General features: G+C 42.4%; 1 protein-coding gene across 1 annotated transcript in view; it reads left to right on the top strand.

Annotated features, from left to right (window-relative positions):
* Positions 1-25640, top strand: part of XRN1 (5'-3' exoribonuclease 1) — a 2408514-nt gene that overhangs the window by 1351541 nt on the left and 1031333 nt on the right. The window contains exon 22 of the mRNA XM_044071018.1: positions 25202-25315. Within this exon, the coding sequence (XP_043926953.1) occupies positions 25202-25315 (114 nt within the window). The remainder of the gene's footprint in view (positions 1-25201; positions 25316-25640) is intronic.

Here is a 25640-nt window from a genome sequence, read left to right as displayed (position 1 = left end):
AAATTTGGGAAAGCCTTCTGATACACCAACCAACAGACCCTATACTCGTCGACTGTGGACCTGTTTGCCGTACAAGCCTGCAGCCCCTTTTGGACTGGCCTGATTCCCCCTCAGGGGGCATCAGTGAGATCCACCAGGAGCCTTTCAGAAGTGGATGTGGTACACTTTTTTGACCAGCTGCTGACCGCCAGGGGAATTTTAAATCCGCCTAGACCCTATCCCACTCCACGCTTTGGATCTATTACTACTGCAACCCCTACTTATTCTCCTCCCTTGGATTCCCTGGTTCCAAGGCTCATTTATCAAACTTTTTCTAGAGGACTCCCTTCCTTGGTGCTGACAACGGCACTGTCTGAGGCCCCGAGACCCCTTTGGGTGTCGGTTCCGTCACAACCCACCCTTCCTCAGTGTCATTTTGGGGGGTGGGGGATGGAACCTCCGGTTCCGGTCTCTGTTGCGACAGTATTCTTGGTACCGACTTCGGATCCAAGGGTGACTACTGCTCCGAGTCTGCTTGAGGCTCCGTCCACTGTCTGGAGTGGGGTGTGACCCCGGTTCCGATTTTGTCTTCTTCGATTCCGGGCTCCCACTCCTTTTCAGGCGGGCCTGCTTTCCGAGTGATGCAGAGGGTGCTTGCTTCTAGCAATCCTCCTCTGTTGGTTATTCCCCCAGTTCCTTCTGAGCTGCAGCTGTCAAAGGCCATCCCCCCAGGACTCTGAGAGCACAAGGCCCAGGCAACCCCTACCCAGGGTATTTCTCTTTCTGAGTTTTCTTCGGGTGCTCCCACCAAAGAACCCCCTCAGAAACGGGTGTGTAAGAGGAAACATATGGATTCCCCAGAGGAGTCCGTCATGGAAGATGCAGACTACAATGATGGGGAATTGTCCCCATGGTCATCCCCTGTGTCTCCTTTGGAGACATCATGGAGATCTTGAAACTGTGTGGTGACTGGAAGTCCTTCAACCCTTCCTTGGAGGAATCCATGTTCTTGCAGGCCTTTCGCTCTTGGCCCTCTCCTTCTTGGGTGGACCCCCCCCCCCCCAGCCAATGTGTTGGTTAAACTCATCGTGCAACAGGCATGGAAGAACCCTGACTCCACTGAGGCCATCCCCAGATCATCAGACCAGGTACTCTTCCCTCCAGAGAATCAACCCCATTGGTCTAAGGTTTGCCAGTGGACGCTATTGTGGTGGCGGCAGCCACAAAAAAGGACCTTGCAGAAGAGAGTCCTGCTGTTCACCAACCCAACAGGGAGTCCAGGGCAGTGGACAGGTTAGGGAAGCGAGTTTTTGCAGTTGGGTCTCTGAACTTTTTGGCACATTTTACGAGGCTCCAGAGAGATCTTGTCTCCGAACTCTCAGGAACCCTCATGGGCCAAGTATTCAGATGGAGCACGAGATGAAGTTGCTTCCCAACTTGCCACCCCAGAATCAATATCCAATTCATCCATGAGGTTGCTGTCGCACGCAACCAAAGGAGCAGCTAGAGCTGCGGTTGCAGGCGTAGTAATGAGACACCATGCCTGTATGCGCATTTGTGACCTCACGGACTCCAAGTCTTCCTTTCTAAATGCCCCTATCGAGCCATCAGCTCTGTTCGGTGCTAAGGTCAGGATACATTAGACAGGTGCGAGCAAGATGGGAAGACCTTGTCTGCCATTGGCCTATGCTTTTCCAAACCTCAGCGTCTCTTCTCCAGGAATCAGAGGAGCGGGACGATGTGGCACAAGAAGTCTTAGTGTCCTTTCTGAAATGCATGTGGTGAGGACTCCTCCAGAGGCAGAGGGGGTTCCAATAATTGAAGATGTCCCTTTCGGGGAAGCGGGGGTCCTCAAAACCAGGGCACCAGAGATTCCTTCTTGGTTAGACCGTATCACCGCTCCTGAGGTGCTGCCCGATTGCTTTCCTCTGGAAGCAGTTGGGGCGCGTTTTTCTCTGTACCAAGCTGCCTGGCTTTCCATTACAAACGATCAGTGGATGCAGAGAATCATTACCAGAGGCTGCCATATTCCCCTAATAGCTTATCCAAGACCTCCAAAATCCCTTCCTGATGTTCCACCCAGTCAAAGAGAGGAGGTAGCTTCCGAAATACGAAAGCTATGTCAAAAATGAGCCATCCAACAGGTCCCCCCAGATCAGTGTGGATCACGGTTCTAGTCGAGATTCTTTTTGGTGCCAATGAAAACAGGGGACTTGGAGGCCCATTCTGGATCTCAGCCAACTAAACAAATCAGTAGTTCAGACCAAATTCTGCATGGTCATGATTCAAACCATCCTCCCCTTTCTGCGGGAGGGTGTGTGGATGTGTTCATTAGATCTCCGGGATGCGTATTACCATATCAAGATGGACAAGCGCTCCAGGAGCCTCCTTCGCTTCCTCTTGGGAGCCAATCACTACTAATTCAGAGCCCTGCCTTTCGATCTCTCAACGGCCCCCAGAGTGTTCACAAATTGCCTTGCAGTGGTAACAGCTCATCTGAGACTTCAGGGATTCCAGGTGTTTCCGTACCTAGATGATTGGCTCCTCTCCGCCCCCACCAAGCATCTTTTGGTCAGGGCCCTCCGCTACACCGTGTTTGTAGCAGAGTCACTAGGCATCACCATACATTGGGAGAAATGCAACCTTTAACCGTCACAACAACTGGAATTCATAGGGGCAATATTCAACACCCAGTCAAGTCTGATCTCACTTCCTCTTCACAAGCTTGAGACTAAGGGCACAAGTTCAAGTGATACTCTCTCGAAAAAAGATGTATGCAAGGGAAGCTGTCCAAGCCTTGGGATCTATGGCTGCAGCCATCCCTATAGTTCCCTTAGCCAGACTACACATGAGATTACTACAGTGGCTCCTACAGGCCCAGTGGATACCCAATCTTCACCCCCTGAGCTCACAGATTCTCATCACCAACAATTGCAAACTAGGTCTCCTCTGGTGGACGAGTACCCATGAGAATCTTTGGTGTCACCCCTTCCAGTCTTCCCAGCCCAGCGCCACAGTGACCACGGATGCTTCCCTGATGGGGTGGGGGGCACTTCCAGGGACAGTCAGTCCAAGGCACGTGGTCCGATGTAGAGGTCAACTTGCATATCAATGTCCTGGAGTTAAGAACGGTGCTATTAATTGGCGTTGCGAGCTTTTCATCCACTCCTTCTGTCCGGAACGATTGCTGTGCAGTCAGACAACATGTCAGTGGTCTGGTACATAAACAGGGAGGGACCAAATCTTACCCCCTATGTCGCGAAGCCATGAGAATCTGGCAGTGGGCGATAGCTTCAAACAGCTTTCTGATCACAATGCATATCCCAGGGAGCTCCAATGTGATTGCGGACAGGATGAGCAAATGCATACTTCATCCTCAAGAGTGGTCTCTCAACCCGAGTGTGGCGGCAGAAATTTTCAGCTGTTGGGGCCAGCCATGCTGCAACCTTTTCGCCTCTCCCTCAAACACAAAAATGCAGTAGCTACTTTGCCCTTTTTCCCCCTCTCGGGGAGTCACCGAGAGACTCTTTGATCCACGGGTCTCCTTTATGCTTATCCTCTGATTCCCCTTGTTCTAAGGAAAGCTATTAGTTTGAGAAGCAAAGTGATCCTCATTGCCCCGTTCTGGCCTTGTCAAGTGTGGTTTCCCTTCCTTCGACCTCATCTGTTACAACCTCCTTGCATCCTAGACACTCGTCAGGACCTCATATCTCACCCACAAGTGCTGACTCCCTCGAATCTTTCCACTCTCAAGCTGACAACTTGGTTTCTCCACTTCCATTAGTTGCCAGTCAGGAAACCCTCTCCTCACCCGTACGTAATATTATCTTGGCCTCTCATAAACCATCCACCAGGAAACTTTACAGGGCCAAATGGAAAAGATTCTCTATTTGGTCACGTAATCAGAAGCTAGACCCATTCTCAGCCCCCATATTATCTGGCTGAACTGTTCGACAGTAGGGCCTCAGCTTCCACCATTTGAGTCCATCTAGCAGCTGTTTTCAACTTCCATAATGGGTCAGATGGAGTGCCACTTATTTCCTCTCGCCTTTGCAAGACCTTCCTCAAGGGTATTTTCCACCGCAGGCATCCCATCAGACAGCCGGTGGAGGCATGGAATCAGTCCTGAGTTCTGCAGTCTCTTTCTCTGCACCCTTTTGAGCCGGCTGTGACATGTGATCTAAAATTCCTGTCATGGAAATCCTTATTTCTGGTGGCTGTAACTTCAGCCAGAGGAATTTCTGAATTGCAAGCATTATGTGTCAAGAGCCCTTATCTGATCTTTCATAAGGGCAGAGTATCACTTCGTACTAACCCATCCTTTCTCCCCAAAGTGGTTTCTGATTTTTCGATTCACCAGTCCATTGAGCTCCCTGTGTTCTTCCCAAATTACTCTAACAAGGGAGAATACTGCCTACATTCCTTGGATGTTCATAGACAATTACGTTTCTATCTGGACAGAACTAAATCCTTTCACAAGTCGGACCAGGTTTTCATTTCCTTTGTGGGTCCTTGAATGGGAGGCGCAGTATCGAAAGTTACTTTGCCTAAATGGCTCAAGGATTGCATTGCCTTCACGTACTCACTTATGGAGGGATCTAAGCCTGGCCAAATCAAAGCTCACTCAACTGAGGCTATTGCAGCATCTGTTGCCTTCCACTCTAGGGCCTCCATGGATGACATTTGTGCAGCTGCCATTTGGGCTAACCCCCACAACTTTTATCAAGCATTACTAATTGGATCTGATCTCCAGGGGAAGAGCGGCCTTTGGTTCAATGTTTCTCAAGAATGTTCTTCCATAAGAGCCACCCAGGTTCTCCAAGTAGCTGGGGACTTGGTCCCATCAGTGATGAATATGAAGAAGATTAACAACTTCAGATAAAGAAGTTACGTCTTACCATAATGTTCCATCTAAGGAGTTGTTCTTCTTCCAATCATCACACCCTCCCACTGACCCTCTCCTAAGGTTCCTGGCGAATCTTCTGGGTCTTTGCGGTGTATTAGGGTTTCTGCACAGACTTATTTCTTCTCCTATATGTGGCATGCAAACTCGATCTGAGGTAACTGAGTACAGGGCATTTTGGGTAGCAGCTTAGCTCAAGAGTTGTTGGTGCACGCAAGCTTGGTATAAGGCTGATTCTGTTCCGAGGGCTCAGATCCAAACCCATCAGTGATGACTGGAAGAAGATCAACAACTCAGATGGAACGTTATGGTAAGACATAACTTCTTTTTTTCTGCTCCAGCAGAATTCACAGACCCTTCTCTATTGGATCTTCCATATGCATCCCAGATGTCTCTGCATCTTGAGCCATATCATTTTATGCCACAGGGACAGCCAGCTCAAAGTCTCCAGTCCACTAGCAGGGTATTACGATCTCTTCCTATACTTCACCGGAGCATCGATGGAGGAAGAAGTGCAAGAGGAGGCACTTGGACTCCTCTCAGGAGACAGTCACTGAAGATACTGATTTTGATGAAGAGTTCCCAAGTTCACCTCCTGAAGATGTTTCATTCAGAGACATCCTTGAGATCCTTAAGCAGAGATGTTGGTCCTCCAATAACCCTTCATCAGAGGATTCAGTATTTCTAGAGGGCTTTGTTGCTGGCCCTTCTACCTCTGGGTAACTCCACCTGCCGATGAGCTTATTGACATAATCTATAGGTGGGCGTGGAAAGAGTTTGACTTGGTTAATCCCCAAGAGACCAGATCAGATTCTGGCTCCACTGACAAGCAGGGAATTCTAGAGTAAGAGGGTGCGTGTAGATGCTGTAGTGATTCCAACAGCCACTAAGAAGGAACTAGCCTTACAGAGTTTCGCTGTCCATCCTCATAACAGAGAGAGTCTAGGGCATTGGACAGATTTGAGAAGTGTGCATATGCTTCAGCGACTTTTGCCCTTAGTTTGCTGAACTACTTGGCACCCTTCACGAGATTGCAGAGGGACTTGATCAACAAACTTTCATAATCTCATTCAGGGACTACTGCTGCTGAGGCTCAGTCTTCTTTGGCTTCACAGTTGACTACCCTTCATTCTATAACAAATTCATCCATGAGGCTTATCTCGCGTGCTGCTGAAGGTGCCTCAAGAGCAGCGGGTTTAGGCGTTTCCATCAGGAGGCATGCTTGGATGCACTTTTGTGATTTTGAGAAGCCCTTCAAGTCCTTGTTTGTCAGAGCACCTTTTGTTGGCAGTTTGTTGTGTGGCCCAGAAGTAAAGGACACACTCCAGGTGTGAGAATGATGGAAAGACCCTCTCTACAGTTGGCATAAGTTTTTCAACCCTTCAAAGATCCTTTTGTAGGAATTAATGAATGGACAAAAGATGTTTGTTTATTGGCATTTGTTTTCCGGAAAAGACCACTGGGCCACTAGAAGCCCATTTTCAGTTGAGGCCCGAGGCGAAAAGGTCTGGGTGACGTAAAGAACTTGGATAATGTGTCAAAAATAAAGTTTCAAGCAATTGTAAAAGATCAAGAAAATTATATAAACAGTATTACAATATTACAGAAAATAGTTAAAAATATCATACTAACATAGAGAGTACGCATATTCATTGTGTGGAGAAGTAATAACATGGCATTGCAAAAAATAGGTCAATATAAATTTATGTGCACCACAGAATGTAAGTAAACACAGGTATTACATGGAATAAACAATAAAACATAAATGAGGAGAGAAAAACAAAGTAGGATTAATTATATGTATATAGGGGAGAGGAAGGTAGAGAGAAAAGACGAAGAAAGGAGAAAAGGAGAGAAAAATAAGTAGGATGGACAGTAGAAAAAAGGGAAAGATAAGGTAGGAGAGAGGGGAGAGGATAGAATATGAAAGAACGTGGAAGAAGGGAGAGAAGAGAGAAAAATTGTAGTTAGGGAGTTAAGTCACGTGTAGCTGAAAGTTTGTTAGGAATCATCAGGGAGACAATAGTTGAAGCAAGAACTAGATAAAAACAGATTAAGGTTTGTTTGGTAGAATTAAGTAATGGCAGAGGAAATCAGTTGAGCAGTTACATGTCCAGTTAGAGAGGAGTTGTGATTCAGAAAGTCCCAGGGTCTTTTCCAAGATCTACGTGGAGATAGTTTCACCAGGGGCAGAAGGGGGAACTCCAATGGATGACACCCACATGACAGAGGAGGCCCGCAGAACCAAAGATCCAGAGATTCTTTCTCTAGTAGACCCTGTCAGCACTCCTGATAGGAAGCCTGATTGTCTCCCTCTGGAGGCAATCGGAGGTTCATTTATCCCTGCGTCAGAGAGCTTGGCTAGACATCACAAAAGATACCTGGATGCAGAGGACTTATTTTCAGTGGTTATATAATTCCACTTTACCTTCCACCTCCATATGTATGCAAATTTTCCAATGTTCCACCCTGTCAGAGGAAAGCAGCAGCACTAGAAATACAAAAGTTGCTAGAAAAGGTCATCCAAGAGATCCCACCAGACCAGATAGGATCTGGAATTTACTCATGATTCCTTTTAGTGCCAAAGAAAATGGGACTGGAGATTAATTTTGGATCGCCGTGACTTAAGTCAGTCTGACATGCCAAGTTTTGGATGATCACGGTTCAGTCAATTGTACTATTCCTTGTCAAGGATGACTGGATGTGCTCGATAGACTTTCAGAATGTGTACTTTCATATAAAAATACACCATCCAGAAGGTATTTACTCTTCTGGCTGGGAGCCAGTTATGATCAGTTCAGAGCACTGCCCTTTGGCCTCACAACAGCCTCCAGGTTGTTTACCAAATGCATGGTAATGTTAGCTGCTCAACTGAGACTGCAAGGATTCAGAGTGTTTCCATACTTAGACGACTGGCTTATTAACTCCCCAAACAGAGCATCTACTAATAAAAGCAAAGAATCAGTACTTTGGACTTTAGACATAAACTACAACAAGTCTCAGTTACAACAAGTCTCAGTTACAACCAACTCACACTGGAATTCATAGGAATGATATTCAACACATCATCAGTGACAGCTTCTCTTCCTCTCCCAAGAGTGCATATCATCAGGTCACATGTCAAGAAAAAAATTTGCATCATCAAACTTTCAGCTCGCTTGATCCTGCATGCCTTAGTGTCAGTGGCCATATTTCTAGTTCCTTTTTACAAGATTTCATATGAGAATTCTTTAGTGAATGTTAGCGACACAGTGGTCAATTCTTTTTCATCATATTTCAACAAAAATCAGAATCACTCAGACATGCAGGAGGTAACTTTAATAGTGGATTCGATCAGACCAGGTTCAACAAGGCAGTCCTTTAATCCTCACTCAGCCCAAAGCTATAGATGTTCTTCGTCTTCCATTGCTGCAGTCCTGACTATTGGGGTATAGTCCGCGTCCCAGTCGGCCCGAATACCAGAGTATAAGGCTGACGTCGGTCAGGGCGCATTAGACTGACGTCAGTACGTCAGGGTACTAATGCGCATGACCGACGTCATATCCTCAGTCTTTTTTGCCGCATGGTCTGATGCAGAAGCAATTTTGCGAGTGCAGGTTGGCGTTCTGAGATTTTCCGAAACCGGAGTTTCAGACCGAAACAGAGTTGGCTAAGTAACCCGCTAGAACATTTTGGTTTTCTTGCCTCAGTATTTAACCGGATGTCAGAAAAGTGAATAACTGTATTTCTTGTGGGAAGCAGATACCGCATAGGGATTATCATACATTGTGTATACCTTGTTTAGGGCCTGAGCACGACGTTGTTGGTTGCCGCTCTTGTGCTAGATTTAACAAGCGCACTATTAAGAGGAGGCTAGATTGTGCTAGGTTAGTGTTTGGAAAGCGTTGTAATTATAATATGCCGTCGGATGCTCCGACGCCCGCTTCATCCAAGAAGCGCAAGGACAAAACAGTGAAGCCTAGGGGTGAGGAACCGGCAGTCCCGGACGCCGGTTCTTTAGTAGGCTCAGTGGAGCCAGAGGTTTTGCCAGGAGTCTCCGTGGAGTCTCAGGCGGATACTTTATTGTTACAGGATGTGCCTTCTCAGGAGGTAGGCCAGGCTGAGGGGGCTTCTGAGGTAACTGTTCTTCCCTCTCTTCCCAAGGTAGTTAGGGCCTCTCCTTCTGTTGCCAAAGCTTCTTTTAGAGGTAGGCCAAGTTCAGCTTCTGTGGGGCTTCTCCTAGCATTTCGGCTCTGTGCCTAAGAAACATATGCTTAAAATGGCTGAAGATTTGATTACTCTAATTAGAGGTTCTATGCCCCGCCTGATAAGAGGCCTAGGGTGGAACAGGAGTTTGATAGTTTTGAACAGTGTTCACAGGCTTCAGAGTCTTCTGTGGAAGACTTACAAGAGTTTCCTACTTATTCTGATTCTGATGTGGATGATTCCACTCCTACAGCTTCTCCTCCTGAGGATTTTTCATTTTCAGAGACTCTTCACCCATGAGGGAGCACTTTAAATGGGAAGGCCAGGATTACTCTGATTCCAGGAAAAGGCTTAGGGAATTCTTGTTTTACCCCAGCATAGGCCCTTAGCTATTCCTCCTGTGTTGAATGTGGTGGAGGATGTTTTGCAGAGGCTTCCCTGAACCCTGACTCCTTGCCTCCTGCTCCTGTTAAGCCTGATAGGTATTATAGGGTGCCCAAGCTCATAAGTATTTGTTTAAGAGTCCTAGGGCGACCCAGAAACTATTTCTCAGGGGCCTAAAGGTGTTAAAGCTTCTGTGGTTAAAAATCCTGTACCTTCTGATAAAGAGGCAAGGGCTTTGGATAGGTGGGGTAAGAAAGTGTATACTTCTTCCACTCTAGCCATGAGGGCATTGAATTGTCAGTTTCACATGCTAAAATATCAGAATTATCTCCTTTCACAATTGAAATCTAAGGTGGATGCTTTGGCGGAAGGTATTGAGTGTAAAGAATTGCTGGATTTGGTTCATGTGTCTGAACAAGTGGGTAAGCATTCTTTGCAGTGTGGTTTTGATGCTGTTCAGGCCTCCTCGAGGGTGGCTGCTACTAGTTCTGTTCTTCGCAGACATGCCTGGTTGAAGGATCAGAATTTAGCTGAGCATGTTAAGACCCGGATTTTGGATGCTCCTTTACAGTCTGATGTGTTGTTTGGACCGCCTGTGGAAGCAGTCTTAAAGAAAATGGAAGACAAAGCTAAGTCTATGCAGACTGTTAAAGATTTTTTGCAGGTGCAGCCTCCAAGTTTAGTAGAAATTGGCCTGCTAAGGGGTGGACATATCCTGCTTATGGTTCCCAGTCTAGGGGTAGGTCTAGGCGTGGTAGGGGCAGGGCTCAAGGTTCATTTAGGCCTAGATCAGAGAGTTCACCTGCTCAGACTTCTGGTGAGGGCAGGGGTCAGTCCTTTCGTAAGCAGACCCAATGACCTGCCTTTTCAGCTGCCAGTGGATTCTCGCCTGCCAGCTCCTTTGGGAGGAAGATTGTCTCTTTTCAAAGAAAATTGGGATTTAATCACTCAAGACAGATGGGTGCTGGATATCATTCATCACGGTTACAGATTTTATTTCCACACAATGCCCCCTTTCAAAGGCATGCCAGATGTTCCTCCTCCACAAAGAAAAGAGGCTCACAAGCAAGTTTCTCAGTTACTCCAGATAGGGGCCATTCAGCCAGTCCCTGTATCAGAAAGGGGCTTCGATTTTATTCTGCCTGTTCCTAGTACCAAAGAAGGGGAACATGTGGTGACCAATTTTGGATTTATCTATCCTCAACACTTATCTGGACATTCCCAAGTTCAAGATGTTGGCGTTACAGCAACTGTTACCTCTGCTGGGCAAGGATCACTGGATGGTAACTTTGGATCTCAAGGAAGCTTACCTTCATGTGCCTATAAGGCTAAGTTGCAGAAAGTATCTGGGGTTTCGAACTGGAGATTTTCATTATCAGTTCTCTGCATTGCCCTTTGGCTTATCTACTGCGCCCAGAGTATTCACAAAGGTTCTGGCTCCAGTGATAGCTTACTTCAGGCTTCAAGGCATTCAAATCTATCCTTACTTGGACGACTGCCTGATTCTGGCTCAAGAAAAGGAAGACCTTCTACAGCATCTGGAATATGTCACAGCAGTGCTAAGATGCCTAGGGTATTCTGTGAACGAAATAAAGTCCAGTCTAGTACCCTCTCAAGACATGTGCTTTCTGGGTGTGAGACTGAATACAGCAGCCCAGATGGCCTTTTTAACCCCGGACAAACAAAAGAGTCTGTCACTTTACTTCCATCAACTATCTCATCAGTCCGTGCTGACTGCAAGGACAGTCCTTCAAGCATTAGGGTTCATGGCATCTTGTATTCTGGTGCTTCCCAATGCCAAACTGCATATGAGGAAGCTGCAATGGTATCTCAAAAATGTATGGACACAGCACTGCCAAGATTTGGACACTGTCATTCAAAAGGAATTCTTGTGGTGGGCTCAGGAATGTCACCTAAACAAGGGACTCTCTGTGACCCGGCCAGAGGCGAGTCAGATTTTAACGACAGATGCCTCGGACACTGCTTGGGGAGCTCATCTAAATGGAAAGTGGATACAAGACAAGTGGCCTGCCAGACTACAGCATCTACATATCAACATGAAGGAGATGTTAGCAGTCCAGTTTGCATTGATGGCTTTCAAGGAGTTACTTCTTCCAGGGCAGGTGTTGATTCTAACAGACAACACAACTGTCATGTGGTACATCAACAAGCAAGGGGGAACACATTCTTATCCTCTATGCAGGCAAGCAATGATTTTATGGGAGACTGCGTTAAGCCTGCAACTAACTCTTCAGGCAAGGTTTCTGCCAGGAGCACAGAACTCCTAGCAGATGTATTAAGCAGACAAATCATGGATCCCCACGAGTGGAAACTGGATCTTCATGTATTTCAGAAATTGACAGTGTCATGGGAACTCCAGACATAGATCTGTTCGCTTCTCCACTAAACCACCAGCTGCCAAAGTATTGCACAAAGGGGTTTCATCACACAGCTTGGAAAGTGGATGCTCTGTCTTTCAGTTGGAAAAACCTTCATGTCTATGCCTTTCCACCTCTGCCTCTTCTTCCAAAGGTATTATTAAAGGTCAGACAAGACAGGCCAAGGATGATTTTGATAGCTCCAGATTGGCCTCGGCAACACTGGTACCCACTTCTACGGAGTCTTGTAAAGAAGCCTCCATGGCCTTTACCTCTGATTCCTCATCTGTTATCTCAGAAGGACGGTCATCTGCTCAATGTCAAGCTTCAATCTCTTCATCTCACAGCTTGGCATATTCTGTGTTGAAGCACAGCAGGTCTCAGCTTCCTCAACAAGTTTTAAATGTGATTATGGAAGCTAGAAGGCCTAGTACTAGGAGAGTGTACGCAGAAAAATGGAAGAGATTTTTATTTTGGAGTACAGCAAAGAATTTGGAGATTTCAGAGCCTAATTTGAGTGTGGCTCTTCAATATCTTACTGAATTATTGGACAAAGGTTTGTCCTTCTCTTCCATAAAGATTCATGCTGCAGCAATTTCAGCTCACTATGATTGTGACCCACCTTTGTTTTCGCATCCTTTGTTCAAGCAGTTTCTTAGAGGGCAAAGAATATAAGACCCCACGTAGAGCTCCTACTCCTGCTTGGGATCTCAATTTTGTGTTGGAAAACTTACTCTACAACCTTTTGAGCCTGCAGCTACTGCTGAATTGAAATATTTGTCATGGAAGACTGCTTTTCTGTTGGCTATTACTTCTGCAAGAAGGGTGTCTGAGTTGCAGGCCCTTATGGCAGTAGAGCCCTTTTTGATTTTTCATAAGGACAGGGTATCATTACGTACTAATCCTTCCTTTATGCCTAAGGTGGTTTCTAGTGTGGCTTTAAACCAAACTATTCATTTGCCTACGTTTTTTGCAGATCCTCAAAATAAAGGGGAAAAGGTTTTGCACACTTTAGATGTACACAGGCAATTGCGTTATTATTTGAGCAGGACTAAGAATTTTAGGCAGTCTCAGCAGTTACTTGTTTCTTTTGCTTTGGGTTCACAGGGCAAGCCTGTGTCAAAACAAACTATTTCTAGGTGGATTGGCTTTGCATTGCATTTTGTTATTCCCATCATGGCAAAGAGGTTCCAGCTGGGATTAGGCCTCATTCCACTAGGGCTACTGCCACTTCAACAGCATTTCTAAGGGGGGTGGCAACTAAGGATATTCTGGAAGCAGCTACTTGGAGTTCAGTGCATACTTTCTCTAGGCATTATCACCTGCCTATATACTCTAAGACTAAGGCTGGTTTTGCCACAGCTGTTTTACAAGGCATGTTGTCAGCTCCTGCTACTTTATAATTTGCCAGCCTCCCTTACCTCTGCTTTGGGATTCTACCCAATAGTCAGGACTGCAGCAATGGAAGGCGAAGAACATAGTACAGTTTTGTACCTACCATAAATGTAGATGTTCGAGGATTCCATTGCTGCAGTCCAATTTACCCTCCCTCCTTCCCTCTGTGTTTAGGGGTGGTTGTGTAGGTGAGTTTACATGCTTATATTTTATATATATATATATATATATTGTTGTATATATTATACATGTTTTTGGTGCAGGTTGTTTTGGGACTTGTCTTTTGGGTCTTCTGACATCTGGGGCAAGAAAAGACTGAGGATATGACGTCGGTCATGCGCATTAGTACCCTGACGTACTGACGTCAGTCTAATGCGCCCTGACCGACGTCAGCCTTATACTCTGGTATTCGGGCCGACTGGGACGCGGACTATACCCCAATAGTCAGGACTGCAGCAATGGAATCCTCGAACATCTACATTTATGGTAGGTACAAAACTGTACTTTACCACTGATGCTTCCAAGATTGGGTGGGGTGGGCACTTTCTGGGGAAAGCAGTCCAAGGGACTTGGGCCCCAGTAGAGGCTAATATGTATATCATTACCCTAGAGATGAGAGAGGGGCTCTAAGAGTTGCAGCATTCCAAGACGCACTCCCTTTTGGGACAGTTGTGATTCAGACAGACAGCATGTCCTTAGTTTGGTACATCAGCAAACAAGGGGGAACCAGATCTTGTCCCCTGTGTTGAGAAGCCCTCAGAGTGTGGAAATGGGTGATCTCTTCTAAATGTTTTCTGATAGCAATGCACATTCCAAGTAAGTCCAACATGATAGCAGACAAATTGAGCAGGTCCATTCTACTACCTCATGAGTGGTCCCTCAACAGGAAAGTGACAGATGTGATTTTCTAACAGTGGGGGCCGGCCTTATTGTGATCTTTATGCGTCTTCCCTAAAGAACAAGTGCAGCAACTTCTTTGCCTTGATCCCTCCACCTGGAGAATTACCAAGGAACACTGTGCTCCACGATTGGTCCCCCCCCCCCAAGTCTTCTTTATGCCTACCTTCCAAACCCTGTAATTTCCAAATATCTACAGAAAGCTACTCAGTTGAAGAGCAAAGTCACCCTCATTGCATCTTACTGGCATTCGGATTTGGTTCCCCTTCCTTAGTTGTAATCCAATTTACTTTGGATTCTTTATCTGAGTCCAGACCTCCTGTCTCACCCGATAGGCGTTATTCATCCAAATATCTCAAACCTGAAGCTAACAGCGTGGTTTCTCCAATTCCATTAATAGCCAGACAGCCGATGCTATCTTCCCCTGTCCGCAAGATAGGGCCTCCACCAGAAAACTTTACAGAAGTAATTGGAAAAGGTTCAATTTTGGGGCACAGCAGAAACAAATGGATCCTTTCTCAGCCCCTATGCAAAGTGTTCTCAAATTTTTGGCAACAGTTTGAGAGAGCAAGCTCCCCAACAGAGTTCAGTTAGCAGCAATTTCTAATTTCCATACTGGATTTGAGAATTCTTGTTTGGTTTCATCTAAGCTTTGTAAAGCCTTTTGGAGAGGCACCCTTCTTCTGGGACCTCCATATAAAGATCCCACTCCACCATGGGATTTAAATTTGGTGCTGCAGCCCTTAATTCATTCTCCCTTTGAACCAGCAGCTAAGTGTTATCTTAAATTCCTGACCTGGAAAACTATGTTTCTAGTGGCCATTACCTCTGCTAGAAGAATTTCAGAACTTCAGGCGTCTTCTAAACCTCCCCATTTGATTTATCATAAGGATAGAGAAACATTACATACAAATGCTTCTTTCCTTCCTAAGGTGGTGTCAGAATTCAATATTTATCAGTCCATTAACTTACTAGTCTTCCTTCCTAAATTTGCAAATAAAGGGAAATTATATGCTTCATTTGCTGGATGTCCACAGACAATTACATTTTTACCTACATAGAACAGAAATATTAGAATAACAGATCAACTGCTTGTGTCATTTGCAGATTGTAAATTGGAAAAATCTAGGGCTTCCATAGACGACATATGTGCAGCTGCAACTTGGGCTAATCCTCATACCTTTATTACTTATTACAAATTGGATTTGGTCTCAAGGGGTAGAGCAGCCTTTGGGTCAACTGTGCTCAGAAATATTCCTTAGGGTCCACCCGGGAATTTAGGTACCTAGGCACACTGACCCTTATATTGAGGATAGAATGAAAATTGACAACAAGAGATAAAGAACTATTGTTTGTTTGAACAGCAAAACATTTGCCGTTCGAAACAAAGAAAAGTAAACCCGAACAGAAACATTCCGACTGACCACAGTGTCGACCCAAATGATGGACACATTTGAGTCGACATTGTTACCGAAACCATCATGTGATAGCTATGTAGGAGCTGATGAAAATCAGACTCCTATATGACATATCACGTTTTTGCAGCCCTCCACACCCCGCATTACTAATATATTCTAAATCCAGGATCGCACTACAGTGGGGATATGGATGAATTTCCAATCCTCACTGTACCGCGATCTCCGTGTATATAGTCAAATACACTTATGCGAATGCACTACTGCATTCGCATAAGTGTGTTCGACTATCCCATCCATTTATGTTTTGTGCACGACATTCCGAATTTCGGCAGTAGTGCTGGTTGACAGACTGTCGTTCGCACAAACCATAGTAAACCGATAAAGAAGTTATGTACCTAATTACCATAACATTCCCTCTCTGTTGTCCATTTTCATTCTTCCTCAACTTCCCACCTTCCATCCCCAAACAATGGTATTTTGTAGTGAATTTCTGGAAGAACGAGTATGTATAAGGACGTCATTATCCTCCTTAGTGAGCCCCAGATATGGTATGCTCCATTACGATGTTTATACTAGATCTTTTACCTTTGTAAAACAGCAGACATGATCTGAGGTATGTTAAGGGTTGGTGCACTATGCGTAGGAAAAGGGATTGAGAGTTTTGTGGTGATCACGAGCTATAGTAACAGTCGAGTTGGATCCGAGGTTTGGATCTGAACCCATATGTTGAGGAAGACTGAAAATGGACAACACAGAACGTTATGGTAAGTACATAACTTCTTTATTTCTCTGATTCCAGTCATGGGCAACAGTCCAGCCCTTTCTTCTGATGTAGTTAGGATTTTGCTTCCCAGGATGAATTCACATGCAAGTTTTCCAGGAAGTGGAAACACTATTTTGGTAGCTTCCCAAAACTGACTTTTCTTTCTCTGTCCTGGATGCCATTCATTTCATAGCATCTTTGTTTGATTCAGGGTCCAGTTTCTCCACCATGCAAGTTCAGTTAGCAGCCATTTCTAATTTCCAGATAGGTAGAGGCACATTCATTGGCTTTGCATAAACTTTGTGAAGTATTTCTCAAATTAGTTCTCCTTTTTCAGCCTCCAGTTAGAGAGCCAGTTCTTCCTTGAGACCTCATTTTTTTCTAGACTCCTTAACAAACCTACATTTGCACTGCTGTCTGCAGTTCAGTTGAAATTTCTCTAATGAGGAATACTCTTTCCTCATAGCAGTCACTTCTGGAAGAAGAGTCTCAGAACTACATGGCCACTCTTCAGCAGTACTTTATTTAATCTTCCGTGACGACACAGTCTCTGCCTTCTTACAAATCCTTCCTTTCTACCAAAAGTGGCTTCCGAGATGACCATGGTTCAGCTAATTCACTTAAATTTTTTTCCCAAATCATGCCATTAAAGAAAAAATATATCTGCCATTTCCTGGATGTCTATAGGCAGCTGAGGTTCTACCTTCATAGAACAAAATCATTCAGGAAAGGTTCCCAACCTTTCATTTCCTTCACAGTAACAAACTAGAATGTCTTGTCTAGTCATTCTTTTTAGGTGGCTTTCTGATTTCAGTTCTTACATGTACTCATCCTATCATTTTTCTTTGCCGGATAGACGTAAGGCACATTACACTAGGTCAGTAACAACTTCCACAGTCTTCTTCAGGTGCTCTGGAATTTGAGATTTGTCCTTTAGCTACTTAAACATCACTGCATACTTTTTAGTAAGCACTACAGACCGCATTCTATTTCCAGAACTTGGGCTTCCTTTGGCTTCACTAACCTTAAAGGTCTCTTGTTATGACGCCTCCTGAGAGTTTCTGGAAATTTGGGATTCTTGCCCATTAGTCTGATCGGATGGACCGAATGAATAGGAGATGGTAGTTATGTACAAACTGTGGATCATTTCATCACGTCTAATACAACAACCCTACCCGCATTTGTGAGATCTGAATATATCTTCATTCATTTCCATAAACTGAGTTAGACATCTTCTCCTTTGTGTCAAACTTGATATGTGGTAATCTTGTACACTAAGGTGTGGTAGAAAAAATAATTCTTGACATGCTCAAAGCTGGAGCACTGGTTTTACCAGACTGGATCATAAAGGTAGCTCAATGACCAATACGTCGTATCGGACAGACATGAATGAAAGGAGGATCCAGCATTATGGTAATTATATAACTGATATTTTCTCCAGTTGTAGTGATAGCCAGAGATTGATTTATTTTTTTTATTTATACTTTGTTAGCCAGCTTATACTTCCAGAATGGTCCATATTCTTTCAGATGAGCTGAAAGACTCTACATTTAAACTGTATAAAAGTAAATGGAAAAAATTTTCATTATAGGCTTGCCAACAGGGATTGGTCCCTTCTCTCTAATCTCCTCAGTATTAGTGTCTCTATTCTGTTTCTGACTCCTTATCCAGTTAATCTACCACCAGAGTTCATTGAGCCACCATTTCCACTTTTCATCAAGGATTCTATTCCTTTTTTTTTTAACACCTTTATTAAATTATCACTTAAGACATGGCCAAACATGTATTAACAAAAAAAGAAAGCAAGTCATGTTGATATTTGTTTACATTTCATGTGTTAATCACATCTTTTTCTTTTTTTCTTGTACTTGTTAGTCCAACAATTACATACATTGCTGAATTCCTGCCTTCCCTTAAACCTCACTCCTCCTCCACTCAACCATTATTCTGCATGTCTTGTTCCCACAATTTCCATTTATTTCTATGTAACTTGCTCCTTCCCTTTAATAAAGAGCCATATTCCAGTTATTTTCTCTCTTCTAATATTCAGTACTTAAAGTACAGTTGGTTTAGACTTTGATTTAAATTTTCTAGTAATTGTTTTTGACAGCTAACAGAAATAAACTTAATAAGGCCTCATGTCTAGGCAGTTCGAGTCTGTGTCCCAGCTCAAAAAAAAAAAAAAAATTTACTTTTTTTTTTAAACCCATCAACTAATTACATTCCCAAAACACGTTTCCAGTTACTTCTCCAGCAGACCTCCAACATTTGCTATCTGTCTTGGGGTATAAATATAACTATGCAAACACTTACAAAGATCCTAAACCTCCTGGGCTTTGTTGCATACTTGGGAGCCATACATATGTCCCCCCATCATTGTCTTGTAATTCCAGTCTGTCTTCCTGATCTTTTCTCATCTCCTCTGATTAATTCTTGTAGTTATCTTGAAATATTTTGTATGCCCTACTAATTATCCCTTTTTTAACAGCCGCTTCTGTTCTAACTTTGTCTAAAAACTTCACCGGAGTAGGTCGTTCACTTAAGATTTCTCTATCCTTTTCTCTTTGCCTGTTCTCTGATGTAAATCCCTGATAGGGAAGGCAATCTTTAGACTGCAGTCCAAACATTGTCTTGACCTTGTCCCACTGTATTACCTTTCTTTCTCTAGTTCTTTGCTTCCATTATCTTAGTTTCTTTACCAATTTTTTCCATTAAATTCCACCTCCCTCTTGCAGATTTTATGGATTCCTACTTGCAGTCTTTCCTTTTGGTAAAATCTTTTTTTCCATTGTCATGTTGGCATAGTTCTTAGAATACTCTAGAATCCCACTCTGTCCTTATTTCTCGAATTTCCTCACTGCTTCATCATCCTCATACCTTTCCATGTTGAATTATAACTTTCTGCTTTTGTTATGTATATGAGCCTTAATTGTGTAGCTGTAAGATAGCCCTTCAAGTCATGTAATCCTAAATCACCTTTTTCTACTGTATGTATCAGCTTATCCCACTTAACTTTTGTCCTCTTCCCTTCACATATAAATTCCTTCAAATCTTTAATTATTGTCCACAACTTTTTTTCTGATTGATAAAAATATGCCTGATATGTAAATAAAATTAGAGACTAAAAACAATTTCACTGCTTGTATCTTACTATGCATATCCATAAACAAGAGCTTCCAGTTTCTCAGTTTTTGTATTATCTTTTATTTAGTCTCTTCATACACATCCTTAGCTGCCATAACAGAAACATTTTTAATCTATATTCCTAAATATTTTTTATTGTGCCCCTATTAATATGGATATTGCTGAACCAATTAGATTGCAGGTACATAATTTACAGTTATAGCCTTTGTTTTATTTTCATTAATTTTATATCCCAAAAAGACTTTAAATCGTCTCAAAATGTTCCACAGCACTAAGATGTTCTTGTCTGGATTTACCAGGTACAAAACAATATCATCTGCGGAAAAAGGGGTCTATATTACGTTATCAAATACTTACACCGAACGTTATGTAGTCGACACCATATGTTCAAAGTTGCAAGTATTCGAAAATTAAATAAAAAAATTAAAAAAAGGAAAAACCTTACCTGAACATTTTAAGCTGGGTGCAAGCCCCCCTGCAACCCCCCCCCCCGTTCTTTAAATATACCAACTCCGAGCTCGCACTACAGTCCAGTAAACGGAAATCTTCTCTGTGGAGATTTCCGCTTTAATTTTCGAAAGCCATAAAGCCAGCTTTTAATGATTACAATATCAATTATATCATTTCAGTTCTGAGTCCCTTATTTTCTTTACTAGTGGCTCTAAATATAGAGCAAATATCAAAAGGGAAATATGAGACTCCTGCCTGGATCATTTGTTAAAACACAACTTGGAGAAAAACCCTTCCCACAGTTCTTGCCTCCAGTCCTTCATATGTCCTCTTAACTAACCTTATTATATCAGGAAAAGCAAATGCTTCCATTGCTCTATTCATAAAATCTGCTTTGTTGAATGCTTTCTCTGTATCAAGATCCACCAATAACAGTGGTATTTTCTTGCATTCTGTTTCCCTCTGGATTATCATTTTACTAATGTCAAATATTCGCCTCCACTCCAAAAAAACACAGTGATCTATGTCTGTTAATTTTGGCATCACCTTTGCCATTCCTTTAGCCATTATAGACATAAACATTTAACAATTAAGGTTTAAAACTGAAATGGATGTGTATGAAGCTGGGTGTGATGGGTCTTTACCGTCCTTGGGTATTACAGCCACCACCGCTTTCTTCCAAGATATTGGTGTCCCCCTCCTTTTAAAATACTGTTTAATAAAATCTTCCAGATCTTTATCACTTCCATTCTCTCAACTTCCAGACTTCTACAGGAATACTGTCTGTTTCTGGAGACTTTTCTGAAGTTTGATTATTCATCACTGTTTTTATCATCTCCTCCTGTCTTAACTGTGAGTCTGCTCTGTCTTGAACCATGGCATTAAGTGTTTGATAATTTTTTTTTGTGGTTATATACCCCCTACATTTGGCAATAACTCTTGCAATTCTGCTGCCCAAGTTGTTAATGCTCAAAGTTAGTGTGTTCTGGAGTTATCAAAAAGTAGTTTAGTATTTTTTTCTAAACTCATACATACTAATCGGGTACTCCCTTATCTCTGTAGCACTCTTAAGTAATTCATATTACTTAAAAACCATATCTCTTTCTCTTGTATTTTTACTCTGTTTTTTTAAACTCCAGTTTCATTTTATCCCACTCGACTAGCTGTAACATTTGAAGATATTTCTATCTTTCCTAATAACTTGTGCTTAATTTCCACTACCCATTCCCTAAATTCTTCTCTTTTTAATGGGTTAGTGAGAAAGCACCAGTGTCTGATTTTTACTTCATTACTCTGCATTTATATCTTTTTTATTGGTGCATTATCTGAAATGGTTAATAGATATGGGTCAAAGCTTTCAATTAAATGCAAGTGTTCCTGTGAAATATAATTTCAGTCTTGTCTAGTAAATATGTTAATTCTGTCTGAATTCTTACTACTCAATTTACATCTTCCATGCCAAATATTTTCAGAAATTTCTTAAGAAATCTATCTCCTTTTGTTATTTTTTCTCCTCTTGGTCCCCCTAATGTAGCCTCACTATTGTATAGTCTCCCACTTATTCATTAATTCCAGTTTTGCTGTTGATTTTTTTTTCATTTCCATCTCCCACCACCACCACCCACTGTCAATTCCAGGCTCTTCTACTTCACCCCTGTGTTTTTTTTTCTCTCTCTGACATTTTCCTTTGCAACACTGGTAAAGGCTTCACTAGCAAAGTCTCTATGAACTTCACTGTCCGAAAAATGTGAGCTAGAGTCCCCTTATGCTTGCTGGCTCCCTTTTTGTTGGATAAACTTTATTTCCTCCTTAGCCTGTTCTGCATCAAAAAATGTCTTTGATCCTTTTGAAAAAAAAAAAATACTCTGAAGTCAGCTGGATACAGCAGCTTCAATCTTGCACCTGCCTCTCGACATTTCCTGATTGCCAGGAAAAAAATTGCTTCTCTTCTGTGTGGTGTGGAGTGAGTAATCATTTTCTACAAACACTGTGCTCTTTGTAGTTTTTAATACTTGGATCTTCTGTCGCAGTTTTGTCAGGATCAACTTTTTCTGATGGTATGATTGCATCTTTACTAATATAGGTCTTGTCTGCTTTCTCATGGCCAGATTTGAAGATTACACTCTATGTGCCCTTTCAATCAATTAACAAATCCTGCTGTGCTTTTTTTATAGCCAGGTTTGGAGCATACACTCGATGTGCCCTTTCATTTAACAAATCCTTCTGTGGAGCAGCAGTCCAGTTGCTTATTTGTGCTTTCATAAAATTAATGTCGTCTGTTCCTTCCAGTTTCTATAGTACAGCAGAAAATCTCAAGTTGTCTTTGCAAGCCCTGACTTGTAACTCTAATTTCTTGTAACATATCTTCTTGAGAAGCCTTAAACTTTGCTAACTCTTTCTTCATGTCCACCTGTAATTGTTGCAGTTTTATCAGTTTGTATGAATAGCTACTTTTTCCCCCAGGCTTCTTATATTTGAGTTGAAATATTCTTTCAATATTTTAATCAACTCAAAGTATTGTTTGATTTATTTGCTCTCATAAAACCAAAGCTGAAACTTGAAATGTTTTTTTTTTTTTGCAGATTAGCTGCAGAATTATTCCCAGACAGTGTTTTCTCTTCACATTCTCTAGTTGATGTTCTTTCAGGTTTTCTAAATTTCTTCTTTGCTGGCAGTGTACTTAGAAGCTAGTAACTTGGATTTTACACACACACAAAAATAAAAAAAAAAAAAAACAGTTTCAATGGCACTCTTTTTTTTTTTCCTCAGTTTGTTTCCACACTGGGAGAGCTGAATTTAAGCTGGTGGTCAGTGTGCAGCCATTGTGTAAGTTCAAGGATTTTATTCTTATTCCTTAACAGCACAAAAAGTTCTCTAAAGCTTTTCTCAGAGCTAGCTACATTTCTACTATAGCATTCAGCCAGTCCCTTTTTGAACCAGCTTCTGCTGAATTTGTTTCTTGTAGCGATCATCTCTGCCAGAACAGTTTTGAAGTTGCATGCACTTTTCTCCAGACCACCTTATTTTTTTCATGTCACTTAGAACCAATCTGTAATTTATGCCAGAGGTCGCTACAGATTTTTCCCCTCAGTGAGACTACTCATCTTGCTATCTTTTTCTTGAAGTACTCCCACTAGTGGAAAGTACTTGTTTATGCACCTTAGATGTTCACAGACAGTTGTACTTCTTTCACTGGAATAATGTAGTCAGGAAAGACAACCAACTATGCATCCTCCAGGCTGGGACAAAATGCTTCATAAGTAATTTAATCTAAATGGTTTACAGATTATATAACTTTTGTATACTGTTTGTAATAACAAACCATATTGGTAAAACCAAAAGCTCATTTCACATAATCTTATTGCAACTTCTGCAGCTTTCTGCAGGAACTCCTCAGTTGATGTTTGCATAGCAGCAGCAGCAACTTTGGCTGCGTAATGCATTACACACTTTTGCTAGGTGGTGTAAATTAGGTATAATGTACAGATCCAAGTCTTCCTTCGGGGCTGGTATTCTTAAGAGTATCCTGTCGTAATTACACTCAGAAAATTGGGTAGCCAGGGAATATGTTCCAACTGACAAAGAGCAGTGATGGGATAATGTTAGACAAGTTCTGTACTTCCCATAATGCTGGATCTTTGTTATCCCTAGCCCATGTATGCCAACAACCTGCCCTCCATCCAGTTCCAGATTTTCACATCTCCTCATTGTAGATGAACCGAGTAGACCTAGCAGGTCTGCTCTCATTTCCATATTAATAATTGCTAATATGTAACATGTTCAGGAGTTCTACAGCAAACTCACTCTGAGGATATAGAGAGGATTGGTGCATTATGTGAGTAGGGAAGAAGGGAGAGTGTTTGAAGAACTGCATCTACCTTGTGACGAATTCTCAACAGTCAAAGTGGATGGAGTAGGAATAAAGAAAGGAATAATAAAAATCCATCATTGTTGTAAGTACACAACTTCTGTAATTATTGCATACAACACATTTTGCATTGTGGTCCATGTGTGAAGACAGATAAGTTTGTAATTCTGCTTATCCAAACATCTGTATATTTTTTGTTTTAAAGACTGCATTCATGCTTGTTTCACACTGCATTTGCACAGTTGTTTATTTATTCTATATTTGTTTACTGGGATGACCCGACTGGATGCGAGTCCTTTTTCAGTGGAGGCCCGGGGAGAAAAGCTCCACATAAACAATTACATAGACACTAATCAATGTTTAACATAGACAGTAGAAAATAATGTTAACAGAATAACAGTATAACATAACATTACAATCTTGACTTGACATTGGTTCCTTGGGATGTTTAGTACATTATACAGTAATAACCTGGTTTGCAACATTCACAACAATAAAGCAATAACAAGTAAATACAGTAAATCAGTGATGATAGATACTCTAACAAATGGATAGTTTAGCATAAGGCTTAACATTGTAAGATGTCTTGTACAAGTTTTTGTCTTCAGTTTGTACACAATGATAAAAACACATAGTAGTACAGTGCTGATAAAGAACTACTGTTTGGTATGTGGCCTAACAATATATGATGTAACTAGATCTATTTCTTTTAATGGGTACTGGTGTTGCACTTCAGCATCTGCCACTCAGTAACCTGGTGGAGTGAAGCAGCTGCGAAGAATTGTAGGAGATGTGTGGAGTATAGTAGAGTGGAATGGGGGGGAGGGGGACTGGTGGATATATAGGTAAAGTAATAGAATGAGAGAGGGGGTGCTTGCATTAACCTGGGCTGAGCCAAGAGTTCAACAAATGGGATTTTTGGGACCTTTTAAATTAATTTGTGGAGGACATGGCTGTGATGAAAGGGGGAGGTTTATTCCATTGCTTAGCTATTGTGTTAGGTTGTTTGCATGCAATAGCTTTTTATCCCAACTGTGATCTCTTGAAACTCTCTTTTCCAGCAGAAGCATTTAGATGCAGAGGTTTAAAAGTGAATTATTACTACCACTTAGAGCAAATGCAGCTAGTTGCACTGCTTAAATTTCAGGTGTTGTAATCTGATCATAGTCTGAGCTGATATGATAATGTTTTTGTAAAGAAATTTTTGTCCCCCTGTGCATCTCATCTTAAGTGATTTTGAACAGTAGAATGATGAGTCGTCATCTTCAATTGTGCTTTAGAAATATTAAGTGCATCCACATCCCCTTCCAAACTCAAGCAAGAAATGGTTTGTAGTGGGAATGAAGTTCCATGAGAAGTTGCATAAGGGACTAATAAAATGGTTCAATGCTGTTGTGGTCACAAAAAGTAAAATCAGTTTTGTTTTCCTGTTTGCAGGATATAAATGCCTTTGATGCCAGTTTATGTCTCTTCACGACGCTGAGTGACTTATTTCCTCCTGGAATTACAGTTTTCATGCTTGGCACTCCATACTATGGCTGCATGGGAGAGGTTGGTATTTCTTTGTTTTATAATGCGAGTACCTGCAATAATTCCTACTGAAACCAACCTGGCTCTTTGGTGCAGACCCTGTGACCAGGTTTGATTAGTGGCCCCAACACTGGTGGAGCCAAGCAGTAGGGGAGAGGAGTGAAGGGGCATGGCCTGCTCACCTATCCCAGGAGTGGGTGGGGGAGTACACAGACTCCGAGGCTAACTGGGAGGTACAGCTTCCCTGGTAGAGTGAGGAAACCATCTTCCATGTTGCAAAGTTTTGGGCAGGGCTACATTAAAAAAATACCCCTGGTAGAAATGAGATGTCCTCTGGAGTCTGCTT

This window comes from Protopterus annectens, chromosome 5.part0, assembly GCF_019279795.1.
Source record: "Protopterus annectens isolate FY-2018-M chromosome 5.part0, PAN1.0, whole genome shotgun sequence".
In the NCBI taxonomy this organism is placed as follows: Eukaryota; Metazoa; Chordata; order Ceratodontiformes; family Protopteridae; genus Protopterus; species Protopterus annectens.
The sequence above is the reverse complement of the archived record's forward strand: the minus strand, read 5'-3'. Positions and strand labels throughout refer to the sequence as shown.